General features: G+C 36.4%; 4 protein-coding genes across 4 annotated transcripts in view; 1 reads left to right on the top strand and 3 right to left on the bottom strand.

The window, feature by feature from the left end:
• Positions 1 to 504, bottom strand: part of med30 (mediator complex subunit 30) — a 34,585-nt gene extending 34,081 nt beyond the window's left edge. Inside the window, exon 1 of the mRNA XM_077743886.1 lies at positions 432 to 504. Within this exon, the coding sequence (XP_077600012.1) occupies positions 432 to 446 (15 nt within the window). The 5' untranslated portion in view covers positions 447 to 504. The remainder of the gene's footprint in view (positions 1 to 431) is intronic.
• A 781-nt stretch (positions 505 to 1,285) lies between these two features.
• slc30a8 (solute carrier family 30 member 8) lies at positions 1,286 to 5,945 on the bottom strand. The gene is made up of 10 exons (XM_077743554.1): positions 5,812 to 5,945; positions 5,565 to 5,705; positions 4,561 to 4,730; positions 4,332 to 4,478; positions 4,030 to 4,183; positions 3,806 to 3,945; positions 2,934 to 3,046; positions 2,672 to 2,777; positions 2,456 to 2,590; positions 1,286 to 1,709 (listed from the first exon to the last, which is right to left on the bottom strand). Exons 2-10 carry the CDS (start codon positions 5,636 to 5,638, stop codon positions 1,564 to 1,566), a joined length of 1,185 nt encoding a protein of 394 aa, XP_077599680.1. The 5' UTR covers positions 5,639 to 5,705; positions 5,812 to 5,945; the 3' UTR covers positions 1,286 to 1,563.
• A 1,467-nt stretch (positions 5,946 to 7,412) lies between these two features.
• On the top strand, positions 7,413 to 10,437 carry LOC144214989 (uncharacterized). Its single transcript, XM_077743746.1, has 2 exons — positions 7,413 to 7,749; positions 9,128 to 10,437. Exons 1-2 carry the CDS (start codon positions 7,561 to 7,563, stop codon positions 9,416 to 9,418), a joined length of 480 nt encoding a protein of 159 aa, XP_077599872.1. The 5' UTR covers positions 7,413 to 7,560; the 3' UTR covers positions 9,419 to 10,437.
• A 296-nt stretch (positions 10,438 to 10,733) lies between these two features.
• Positions 10,734 to 12,261, bottom strand: aard (alanine and arginine rich domain containing protein). The gene is made up of 2 exons (XM_077743801.1): positions 11,890 to 12,261; positions 10,734 to 11,105 (listed from the first exon to the last, which is right to left on the bottom strand). Exons 1-2 carry the CDS (start codon positions 12,115 to 12,117, stop codon positions 10,983 to 10,985), a joined length of 351 nt encoding a protein of 116 aa, XP_077599927.1. The 5' UTR covers positions 12,118 to 12,261; the 3' UTR covers positions 10,734 to 10,982.
• Between the last annotated feature and the right edge of the window lie 1,924 nt (positions 12,262 to 14,185).

Consider the following 14,185-nt stretch of genomic DNA (forward strand, 5'->3'; position numbering starts at 1 on the left):
GTTTTAAAGCATTTGATTGCATTCTAAACAATGAATGACAGAATTACTAGTTTTAATGTTAAAAGATAAGCTCTTATTATCGCCAATTGGGGTAAAAGTAGTAGAGATGTTCACTTCAGATCACGTTACGGCTCGGCGTCAGTTGTGTCGTCAACAAAAAAACAGTCTAAAGTGCCTATAGATTTATAAAGGTCGCTGACATGGCATTACGAAAACATGATAACCCAATTATTTTGAGCGAAACGCGATAAAGTAGCAGTAAGTATAGAGCAGTGGTTCCATATGGCAAAGTGGATCGGCTGTCATGAAAGCTACGCGAATAAAAATAAAAGTCAACATATTTTTGGAAGGCGTTTACGATCTAAGCATAACTTAAACACACCTTCAAGTGTTAAAGATTGTAAGTTATCCATTCAGCACTGAAGTGTTACCTGAGTTGTGATCATTTGTCGGCGTTGGTTGCATGTCAAGTTCTCTTTCCCTGCAGGTTGGAAGTATCGCGAGAACTACGTCTGAAACCATAACAGTAAAAGTAAAAGAGCAAACTAATATTATAATCAAATAATTCCCCTTTTAGGGTTCGGACCTGGATCGTCCGTGGGTATTTTAAGATAAATAAAACAATGGGAAGGGGAATGTTACAAAGACTACACTAAAAACATTTTGGTGGTACTAATTTTCATTTTAAGTGGCTATCTTGATCATTACGGTAAGAACCTCATAAATCGTGTGTTGACGTCACTTAAGAAAACAGCGCCTCGCTGTGGTGTGTTATGGAAATAAAAGTCAACAAATTTAGTGTGCGCGTTTCCCCAAATTAAATATTTACAAATACAACCACCCACCGCCCATAGCTCTTTATTGAGACACTGGGATTTAATCAAATCAAAGAGGCACTATGCTGCCAAAAACATTTTTTTTCAGGATTTGCTCTCTCTTCTGCTCTAAATTTGATGAAATAGTGGGGGTTGAAAGAAGACAGTCCTCGGGCTTGAGTGAGACTAAATAAGTAGATTAGGTCTATTGCTTAATTGAAATGATTTATGATGGATGTTATAAACTTAGTTTCCTTTTTTTATCTGGCATACCCCACATTTTGTGCAGTAATACTTAGTCTTTTCATTTTTCTGAACCACTTTATCCTGATTAGGGTTGTGGAGGGGTGCTGGAGCCTATCCCAGCTGACCCCAGGTCAGAGTTCATGTTCTAAATTCATAAAAACTTTCATTTGAATACATTAGAATGAATATGAAAAAGATGGCTGAGTATTAAAATATGCGTGACATTCTTATTATACAGTAACATTTTATTGATTGTACATTTTTAATCATGCAAATGTGTCTGATTAGACTTTGACAGAGTACAGATACAATCAATATATAAAACAAACTTGAAGTTTCACATAAAACAACAGAGATATTTGCTGAAATTAGAAAATGGATTTAACTCATTTCATTCCCATACAGAAATACTCATCAGACCTTTTGTAGAAGCAACAAATATTCTGAGATTGTTGGGACAGCAAAATTGAACTTTCTTATTGTGTTTCTTTTATCCTATTTTTTACATTTTTGGGTCCTCACACAGGGTGCAACCAGGTTTCAGGTCAGCCTGTCGCTCCATTTGAATGGTGATTGAATGGAAGTTATACGACGAGTAACAGGCTTGTGTCATTTCTCGCAGGACTGTCTGTGCATCGATTGACTCATCTGTAGAGAGGAGAAGTGGATGAAAAGACATTATGGTTAGGAAACATTTTAAATGGTTTGCAAATGTAACCATTAACCCTAATCTGTGTTTTTGAATTGACTTTTAAAAAGTAAAGAGTCATACTTAGCATTACTTACCAAGTTTATCAACTTACTACATAACATTACTTTTAAAAAATGCAAGAGATCTTCCTTCTCATTCTTCTATACTGTTCAACTATTGTGAAATATCACTTCTTCAGCACTGAGTGCCACCCAATTCAGCCATTTTTTAACCTCGAGTGATTAGAACCATTGAAGTTTGGGGAAGAAGTTCGGTTGAATAAAAGTCAATCAAGTTTGCTCAGAGTGTGTCTCACGTCCATACATAATACAAATGAAAATATTTCATTTGGATTACCTAAGTAAAGTGGATAATCTTGTACAATATCTAAAATGTAAGACCTTACATTAGGAACAACAACAAAAAGTTCTAGTTTCTTTGTAAATGATATCATGCATCTATTCACGTTAGTTCCAATACTGATACTTTTCTGCTGTGTTACAATCACACAAATGTAAGGTGCTTGAGCAATAAAAAGTATTCTTCAGTATATATTGAGATACTGCGTAAAAGGCTTACAATATCCCAATGGCACAGCCTGTGCAAATTTGTCACAGATGTTCATTAAAATTACACAACTCGCCATCTGGATTTGGAACAGAACGGCTGAAAAGCATTCTTGACTAGACACTTTGCAACTCACCTATGGCCACATGCGCCGACAGCACAGCTTGGTTGACGGTGAGGGCCCAGATGTGAAGATTATGGACCGCTGTGACCCCTTTCACTGCCAGTAGACCATCCCGAACCTCACCATACCTCACCCCTGCTGGGGTACCTGAGGCATAGATTTAATTTTTAAGACATGGACAGCTACACTGATGTATGAAGTTTCATACATTCCAGATGACAAGCTCACCTTCCATCAAGACAATTAAAATATCTCTCATAATAGTGAAGGTGGTACACAAAACTAGGATAGAGAAAAGGAACGTGCAGATGGGGTCTGCCATCTTGTATTCTGGCTGAAATAGATAAAAGAATAATAATAATAAAAAAAAACTAAATCATTATATACTCATCATATTTTCTCTAACAAAACTACGAACATGTGAATCACATACTATATGGTATGTAGCATTAGTTTTAGAGGCACTCTACAAAGCATCGCATCTCCTCACCTTGAAAAAGATTATTATAGCGCTGACAAGCACGCTGAGGCTCTGAAGAAGATCTCCCACCACATGCACAAAGGCCGCACGCACACTCGCATTGGCCTGCTGGACTCGGACCACTGAAAGAAATGGTACATATGTAGTTTAAAACACGTATGTACGTATGTACATATACATATATGTACGTTCATATATATGTACGTACATATATATGTACGTACATATATATGTACGTACATATATATGTACGTACATATATTTGTGTACGTATGTACATATATTTATGTACACATGCATGTGTACACATGCATATGTACATATATGTACGTACATATATATGTACGTACATATATATGTACGTACATATATATGTACGTACATATATATGTACGTACATATATATATACGTACATATATTTGTGTACGTATGTACATATATTTATGTACACATGCATATGTACACATGCATATGTACACATGCATATGTACACATGCATATGTACACATGCATATGTACACATGCATATGTACACATGCATATATATAGATACATATATACATACATACATATATACATATATACATACATACATATATACATATATACATACATACATACATATATACATATATACATACATATATACATACATACATATATACATACATATATACATACATGTACGTACATACATACATATATACATACAAGTACGTACATATATAAATACATGTACGTACATACATGTACGTACTTACATATATACATACATATACGTACATACATATATACATACATACGTACATACATATATACATATGTATATGTACATATGTACGTAAAAAAGTACATGAATTGACTAGATAAATATACATACTATGATCTTCTCCGGTTTGCTCTACATCGTTGAGATCAGAAATTTTGGCGTCTTCTTTCCCTTTCTTGTGACTGTGGCCATGTGAGGAAAGTGTACCATGACTGTGTCCATGGCCAGATTCATGAAGAGTGAGGGCCATACTGCTCAAAAAGTATGTGTGAAATATATCAGTAGCTATTCAAAAAGTATTAATATGAACTTAAAAGCAGTTTGTGAGTGCTCACACAATATTGGCCAAAACAGCACAGCCCGAGGTAATGAGCATGACCGTGCTCTCGATAGTGTAGTCATCACTGATAAGCCGCTCAACGGCCAAGTAAACTAATACTGCTGTTACCATCCAGATTGTAAACACCGACAGTAGTGCCCCCAGGACTTCTGCAATGTTGAGAAAATGAGTACAGAGAGGTCAAGATTCGGCCTGTTCTCAGACAGAGTGAACACTATATATGCAGCAAACATAAATTTGGACTTCTGCATATAATTTAGCAATAGCTAAATTGTAACTATACATTAAGCACTTCACCTGCACGGTGCCATCCGTAGCTGAGTTTGTATGTTGCCGGTCTGGAGGAGAGCCACAAAGATAAAAGGCTGATGATGAAGCTAGTGAAGTCCACCAATAGGTGAGCGGCATCAGTCATCACTGCAAGGCTTCCTGCGAAATAACCCCCTGGGGCAAAAAGGCAGAAGGAAACTATTTAATGAAAGGTCAAATGTAGGAAAATGGTAAGAATTAATAATTATTGACTCACCAATGATTTCGCCAATCATGAAAATCAGGCAGATAACAGAGGCTACATACAATCTCTTCCTGGCCACTTTTTTTTCTCTCTCACGGTCTTCCTGAGCGTGGCTGTTGTCATGGCAATGTTTCACGCTACCAACTATGTCTTGATTCCGTCCCTCTAGGCTGTGAGCGGTGCTGGAAATGAAATCAAAGCTAACAGATTTAACTTCTCTCATCTCATTTTCTGAATCACTTTATCCCCAATACAGTCACAGGGGGTGCTGGCGCCTATCCCAGCTGACTTCAGGCCAGAGACGGAGGAAACCCTGAAATGACAGCCAGCCAATCGCAGGGCACAAGGAGAGAAACAACAACCATTCATGCTCACTCATAACTAAGTGCAATTTAGAGTGTCCAATCAGCCTGCCATGAATGTCTTTGGAATGTGGGAGGAAACCGGAGTACCCAAAGAAAATCCACACAAGCCTGGGGAAAACATTCAAACTCCACACAGGTGGACCAAACAGGATTTGAACACAGGTCCCCCACTGTCAAGGCGACGCACTAACCACTCATCCACCATGCAGTCTTTCACATTTTTATGAATTAAACAAATCATGTCAAAAAACGATAAGAAGTGATAAGTGAAATCGTGATAATCAAAGGGGAGAAAGTTAGTTGCAGACTACATTGTGCAGAAGATTCAACTGTTGTAGGCTTCTAAAGAGGAACGTGTTAATCTCATGACTGCTGCACACTGCGCACACTTCTTTTGCCCAAACCCACTACTTTGCACACTGCTAATCCCAACGGGATCTAGTCCCGTGTGGAAAAAACTGAATTAAAAAATAAAAAGTGAAATAAACTTTCGTTTTTTTCAGCCAGATTTTTTTAAAAAGCGAATTAAGCCGTTTTATGTACTTTTCTGGCGATGTCGAATTAATAAGGATGTAACGGGGGTGTTTTTTTTAATGACTTATTTTAATCGTATGTTATTTATTCATAATTTTTTTAAATGAAAAGTCTTACCTTCCAACGTTACTGGAGTTGTTTTTATCATGAGAAAGCAAGAGAAGTTTCTCGGGATTCTGAGATTTAAACATGATTGACCGAGTGGATGTCACAGCTGAAAAAAGATTGCCTCACAAGTGGAAGGAGAGGCAACGCTGACTGCAAAGTTATAAAAAAAGACAAATAAATTAAAAGCTTTCCTTAAAACACATGATAAAAAAATTAAAAGTTAGTAAAACTGTTAGTAAATATATGTTGTCCTTACTTGGTTCGGAGTTGATGAAACGTCATGACCGTGCAAACAGCCCCAATTCACGATGCATTTGCAGCCTTGTGACCTCTGCACCGTGTGCAAAAACAAACCAAGAAACAGTGGCGCTTGCAGCACTTTTATCCGTTTTTTTTCCAAAACAATTGGCTGCCATTGACGGCAGTAGACGTCCAATCCATGTTGTTTATCTCCTGGCGCACCGTGATTGGCTGGCCACTAATTCAGGGTGTCCCTCACCTCTGGCCTGAAGTCATCCGGGATGGGCTCCACCACCCCCCGCGACTCTAGTGAGGATAAAGCAGTTCAGAAAATAAGATTCGATTAGTTGTTTAATTAAATGTACTACCCAAATAAGCCACATGGTGGCAATAACACTAGAGCAAAGTCTATTAATTCCATGAAATTATATAAAAATGTAAATTTGACTAACAAGTTAGACATTATGTGTAGTGATAGCATATACTGAAATCTAGCAGGATTATTTAGTGACCATTATGACCATGTGACTTTTTATAAGAGTATATCAATTTATATTTCAGTATGTTAAACTCGATCCAACTGGGGTCCTAAAAGGATGAATATTATGCATGTATGTCTATGTTATTTTTCATCTATTTGACATTGAAGTAATAGAAAACATTGGTTGTAACTCACTAAATATATGAGGGCATTTAGTAATGGAGCAGATAAGCCATATTAAGAGGGTTCACACCAATATTCTTATTAACATTTATTCATACTGTATTCGGGAAATTCACTTTGTAACAGTAGCAAGCACAGACACTGGAAAAGGCAATGTAGACCTAGATAAAACTGGAACCACACACAAGGTTGGGTTCTGCAAAATGAGGCTGAATTAGAAAATATGCAGAATCCCTCAGTAGTCTGGAGCCTTCCTGGCCTAAATGGTTCCAAAAAAAAAAACATCCAGGACTAACATAAAGAAACTAAGCTAAAATATTAAGAAAATGCAAAATACATGATCAAAATGATGCATTTTGTACAACATTTTTTAAATAATATAATGAATAGACAGTACATTATAGCCAATATAATTTATTATTAAAAAAATATATTTTTAGTAATTATTTGCTATTTTTAAAAGCTCAGATTGGCATATCCGTCAAACAAAGAGCACAAAGGTTTTCTCACTTCCAGGCAAAATAAGTGACAAAAATAGCCCTTTCAAATGGTCTATTTTAGTCGTTTCATTGGACTATTAAAAGTTGACCTGTTTTGCCAAGAAGTTTTGCATGTGCTTTGGGTTGCTAAGGGCTGCAAAAAGGCACAAAATAGTAGAATAAAAATTAATTACACATGACTACTCACACTCTATTTCCATCCAAATACAGTTTTTTTTTTTCATTTTAACACTATTATGTGCAAGCATGTCCTCTCAAATGAAAAAAAAAATCTGCATCACTTCATAGTCTCCTTTAAACAAGATGTAGGTTGCCATGACAACATACCCTCATTCAATACTGATTACCCATGAGACACACAAAAGTGGTAAACAACTTCAAGTCAGACTATTGCTCAAGCCGATGACGTCAAGGCGATTCAGTCACGTTCACGCTCCAATGATACTTGTTCGCTTTGCCAAGATGGGTGGAGGTGATGTTTGAGGGTGGGGGAGGCGAGAAAGTGCCCCCTAAGTGCCAAGGAACTCATAACAAGATCCAGACGAGGCTCCACAGCCAAATACGACTGCCTTAGTAGGACCGCTGTGGTCATCAACCAAATATGATGGAAGTAGTTTTAACCAGACTGCGGGATTTCTCCTGCAAGACCAACACTTTCGACGCATGCTCACCCACAGGAGTGTGTAGAGATCCCAGAGGCCAGGCAGACTACACCAGAAGAGAATTAGCATCTGGAGAAGGCACCAAGTTGGATATTGAAAGCGCACTGGCCTGGCTACGAATGGAACTAGTAAGACTCTGAATAATTTAAGCTATTTTAAATAGATTTTATTGATAGAACAAACTAACATGACAAACCGTGAGCCTCAACGGAAATGTTTTTATCCCACTGAATGGGAATAGATGGAGATTTATACTGACAAGTTCCTTTGTGTCATTGAGTTCATGGTCAAACTAACATAAATCCTAAAGAGTGAAGTTCAAGGCATTTATCTACACACAAAATGACCAATGAGCTCATTCAGTGTGCTTTTTGTGCCAGAGGCCTTCTTTAGGATTTAGCCCATTTGTTTCTAAGATACGTCCGAGTCGTGTTGTTAAAATGTCAGCCTTCCCCCCCCCCGTAACCACTAGACATTCCTTAAAGTCTAATAAGCTATGTGGTGTTGTTTCTACAAGTATTAAATCTTCATGTTTGTCTGGTGGAAAAAGTAAGTTTCATTCACAGACTGTTTTATCACAGCAACAGGTTGAGATACTAAATACCTCAACAACATTCACTGAGGGTATTATTCTACACTTCAATCACAACAACTTAAGTATCATCTTACATATTTACATACATTGGATTGGATAACTTTATTCATCTCGTATTTGGGAAATTTCGTTGTCACCGAAAGCAAGAGGGTGAGGATGCAGATATAGGAAAGGCATTTTAGACATAAATAGATAAGTAATAAGTTAATAAATTAGTACATGAATAAATATATAAATCATTGTTGCTGATATATATATCAGCAAGAATGATTCATATATTTATTCATGTATTAATTTATTAACTTATTACTTACTATCTATTTACTTATTACTTATCTATTTATGTCTAAAATACCTTTCCTATATCTGATATATATATATATATATATATATATATATATATATATATATATATATATATGTATGTATGTATGTGTATATATATATATATATATATATATATATATATATATATATATATATATATATATATATATATATATATATATATATATATATATATATATATATATATATATATATATATATATATATATATATATATATACCCTTCTCTTTCTGTCCGCCGCTCTCTCTCCCCCTTCGAAATCTGTATAATTTTAGTACTACTAAACACATTTTAGTAATATTATACCACTAGTTATCTGTTACTTTGTTAATAGATGGCGAATTAGAACAAATACAAATGTTTTTCCAATCTAATATCCTGTTTTGGGTGTTTTTTCATAGGGTTGGAACGAATTAATTAGCTTTTAGTTCATTTCTATGGGAAACATTCGTTTGAGTTACGAGAAAATCGACATATGAGCTCAATCTCGGAAGGCATTAAGCTCGTATCTCGAGTTACCACTATACTTGTAATAATAATGCATGATGCATGTTGTGTACAGATGGAGATGCGATCCCAAGATCAAGCACTTATCCGTCAATTGATGAATCTTCACTCTGGAATTCAGGAGCTCAAGCAAGAGCTGTCCGAAGGGGAAGATGAGGAAGCGTTAGACGAGGAAGAGGGCGAGGAAACCATCTCCTGGGACTCAGAGAGTGAACAGGGAAGCGCCTACTCCAGCTCGGGAGAAGAGGCCTCACTCATACTCGGTTCCCTCCCAAAGAAACCTCGATGCCTTTACTCTACGGTCTTATGCAGTAGAGGTTTCAGCAGAAGAAGCTCAGTTCCTTAAATAAGTCACATCGACCTGGACCAGTCTTGCTTGTAACTTCTTCAGGCTTTGTTGGTAGAAATAGTTACCCAAAAATCAGAAGTACTAAAACAAAGGCAAAGTATCAGCAACAACTCAAAAAGTTCAAGTTAAGGTTTGACATAAAAGAATAAGGCAAAGACTATTTCTAGTTCCATGCTTTAATGTTCAAACCCTTCCTTTTACCCCAAACCAGTTGGAGTAGGTTGGATGGAAATGTCTTAAACAGGTTATATTCTACATGACAAGATAGTAGAAAACTATGCATCTTTATAATTAGCCAACTTAAATTTTAGTGACCTAAAGGCAAGCACTGTCGCCTTTGTGTAACTTAGCGTTTTTTTAGACAAATATACTTTTGTGTCAAGGGTCCAATCCCAACCTCTGCAGATAGCATCCCTTATAAACATCTTAGTTTACAAAATCTTCCATCATATAGCTCCTCCCCCACTGCAAGATTTTATACAAAAAAACATCAACAATGGCTGGCTCTAGAGCTGACTGTGTAGTGAGTGCTTCATACCTGGAAGTCAATAGCAATTACCGTATTTTCACGACTATAAGGCGCACTTAAAAGTCTTAAATTTTCTCCAAAAAAGACAGTGCGCCTTATAATATAGTGCGCCTTATAATACAGTGCGCCTTATATATGGAAAAAATGTCATTCATTGAGGGTGCGCCTTATAATGTGGTGCGTCTTATAGTCATGAAAATACGATAGTTAAGTTCGACGTCAACAAAACTTTTGTTTTGAAAAGTCTGTCTATATTGTATTGTTCACTGATAAATGAAAGTGAAAAGGTCATTTAGCACGGGTCATTAGTGATGAAAGCTCACTGACCTTAAACGGCTTAAAGGACACTCAGAATGTCAACTACTAGCACAGCAACGAAGATGTTTGCGAGTAGAACACCACAATAAACTTATTGTGACAGTACAATTTCAGTGTGGTGTATTTGTATGATGAAAATCTGTTTGGTAAGTAAGTCAGTTAATCATACTAATTTCATTTAGACTGCTGTAAACTCACCTATTTGCATGTTTTGTGTATTTGGGGTTTTATTTGCTACTTTTTTGTAGCATATTAAGGCAAATATATACCTTTTTTGTGTAGTGTCAATTAATACTTGTGTTTTTTTTCCACTGGGTAATTTTGAATCAAGTAGATTTCTAAAATAACAAATATTTTATACAGTATTTAATACCATCACAATGTTTTTTCTATACACATTCCAAATAATGCTGGAATAAATTTAAGAAGCAGAGTGGGTTTAATTTTTCATATTACCAAAATGTTTTATTTCATTACCGGAAAGGAAATATAAACAAGAGTACATTTTGGTATAAGTGCAAAAACATCAAGCGAAAAAAAACTTGAAACCAATACAAATTAGGCAATTATTTTTGTTACCCTGCTTACTTTATATTCAATCGCTGTCCATTTGTGTTTTCATTTCATCATCACTTCATTTAAATGCTTTTAAATTTGACAGTCACGGAATGGCACACTTCTATGAAGAGCCGTTTCCACTTGGTTTTCCAATATTTACTGCTGATCGTCTCCTGCGTCCTCCAAACCTCCAAAACTTTCTCTCCTCATTCTTTGGATCTCTGTGTTGAGGCCCAAAAGTGTTTGAGCCAGTTGAAGGTCTTGCGAACGCATCTCCAACTGCATGTCAATTTAAAAAAAAAAATTACAAACTCAATGAGGTCATGAAATACACTTGTGAGAATACAACGAGAAATTCCAGTACTGTAAAAAAAAATGTGCATAAATCACCAATTTCAACACAATTAAAAAAATGTAAAGAAAATATTTTTTTGGTTCTACACTGTTGTTACTAAAATATTAATTATTAATATTATTAAATAATAAAATATTTACTTTTAATCAAAAAATATATTCTTAACAGACGACATACCTTAAATATGACTACGTAAGGATCATTATTTTCAATTTTGATCAAATTTATTGGATTTTTGCTTGATTGACAGCTGTAAATTTACATTCTCAAGGCAATGATTTCGACATTTGCCGATATAACTAAATCTATTTCGATATAAGGGTCATACACACATCAATGCATGGAAAAGATCCAAACTGAACAACTTTACTCTACATACTTTCACATGGCATCCTTTAATACAAAAAGTGCACTTATATATACTACATACTATATATGCTACCTGGCTATAAATAGCCTTACAAGCTCATTATAATCTCATTTAATGATAGGACACCACCTTAGGAAGCAAAACAACTAATAACCCTTAGTATAGGACAGGAAAAGGAAAGTCATGAGGCATTTGGATATGTTTATTACTACATTGAATCATGATTATAATGTTTAATTGTAGCCCATTCTTTTAAAAAATCCCCCAAAAAATCACAGAAGCACCCATAAAATGGATGTCAAGCAATTTCAAAAGCATATTTGTTTATTTCAACGCACCAGTTCAGATCTTAGCCATGTGATAGCGCCGTCTATCTGCGCCCGTCTCAGCTCCTCGTTGGCTTGCCGACACTTTCTGACGCTGAGTTGTTTCTCCCGCATGCTGACATCCTCTCGCAGGTCATCTCTGGATTTTCCACTTGTTCTGAATGCGTCAATTAGTTTATTCTTGATGTTCTCTAAGACCATAGTGGACAAGGTGTCCTCACTATGGCTGTCACGGTCCATGCTGCGAGCTTGTGTAGGGCGGTGACCTTCATAAGTTGCCTTCCTGCTGGAACCAGACTTGTTCTTCAAACTTTTAAGAGATATTTTTAAGTTCTCTCCTGCTATTTTGTCCTTCTCCTTCTTCTACGATCACCAAAGCAAGTTCTGGCTGCCTCATGTGAAGCAGACTTGTTTTGTCATTGTTACTATGGAGACCCCCCCCTCCCCACACACACATATACCCACACACATCCCTTATGTGCCCCCTCCTCCCTTGAGTAGCCCGCATAAGAATGGTACATCTCGGACAAAGCTATTGTTGCTTCCATTGAGAACTGAAAAGACCCCCCTCTCTTCTTCCCATCCTAACTTAAGCCACCACACCCTCCCCTCCAAACCATATCCCCCTCTTTTTATTTTTGACGGGAGCCTTTTTTTTGGTTCTCATTTAATGCCGCCCCCCATTCAATTCAACTGTGAGAAATGTCTTGCAAAGGAGCTCTCTTTTGATTGGCCTGATGCATAGCGCACACCAAATCCATCAAAGCCCCCCCATTGGAAGTTGCGATTCTAAATAAGACCTGCTTGTCAAGCTTAGGAGGGCAGGCAGGTTGGGTGAGGAGTGAGACACTGCTTCAGTGTTAGCCAGTTTCCCAGCACAAAGGCCATCCCTACAGTGAAATACAACCAGGCTCTTTGTGTCCAAGTTAAGTCCATTCCCTGTGGACTGTGCGGGATACTTTTTGGCAGCTGTGAGCAGTTTCATCTGACTTCTTGTATAGAGATGAGACCGGGCTCTAACTTATGGCCCTGAAGATGGCACAATCTGTCACTGACAAGTAGATTGGCCTTATCCTTGCTTGACTTTTACATCACGAGCAAACCTGTGGAAGCAGATGTCCCAAATATGGTACATACTAAAACTCTGAGGTGTAGTAACTCCCTACTAGAGGTACAGATCGGCCCAAATAAAATCCAGCCAGACCTGACTCGGCCCATGAGTATTTAAGCCCGACCAATTAACTTAATTTGTAGGCCCGAAGCAAACCAGAAATGTCATATTTTATTTGTGAGGACTCAGGACTTCCTAGGGTAGATTTATGATAACAAATTAGAGCCTATATATATCAGCATTTAATTGAGAGTACAGCTTATATGCGCATAAAAAGACGACATACTCAGTATCAGTCCCCAATTCTATGTATTTGGTTTTAATGTATCGTATTTACTCGCATATAAGCCGCATTTGCCCGACAAAAAAAAATGATGACTTAATTGAGAGTACGGCTTATATGCGCATTTAAAAGATGATATGCACCAAAGTGCAACGCCATAAAACCATAATTAACAGGATATATTATTTTTTTAAAATGTATATTGTTTAATAATACACTAAGCTATTCTTCCATTTGACAAGTACACTATAATTTTAGATTGGTATCATTTTATCACCATTAAAATCTATGAAGAATAAAGTCGATCATTTCCCATTTTGACACTACAGCTGATTACATAGCAGTTACATTGCAATTGCATTACAGCGGCTTCTTTGTTTTATCCAAATTATTAATTGTGTATCAAGTATTCCTTAGTTTAGTATACATTTTTATGAACATATGTATAGCCAATGGACCAATTTGACACTAAAAAGTACAAATGGCAACGTACATTTGCTAATATTCTGTATTTTTCCATACCTTCCTTATCCAAGAATCATAGTGACACCTTTTTGTCAGGTTAATCTTTTCTAACTCTCTGATGAATTAATTTATAGGTGCAAAACTGATTTGGGAAAGGTTGAATTACTTCCCATTGATGTTATAAAAGATAAATTTACCAACACATTACGTATTGCACATGCCAAGCCCATTAATCATCCCTACATGATTTGATACATGATTCATTGAAATATCAAGGTAGCGATGGAGTTATACTTTAAAAATAAAAGTTGAAAAATAACATTGTATCCAAAGCACATAGTAGTTGAAAAGGCATCTGCCCTTGGGTTTCGCCAAAAAGCTTATTTGTACACTTCATAAAAAATCTGTCTTCCATCGAGTGGTTAAATATAAAAGGCCGATGACATTAA

Source organism: Stigmatopora nigra, chromosome 21 (genome assembly GCF_051989575.1).
Source record: "Stigmatopora nigra isolate UIUO_SnigA chromosome 21, RoL_Snig_1.1, whole genome shotgun sequence".
Lineage (NCBI taxonomy): Eukaryota > Metazoa > Chordata > Actinopteri > Syngnathiformes > Syngnathidae > Stigmatopora > Stigmatopora nigra.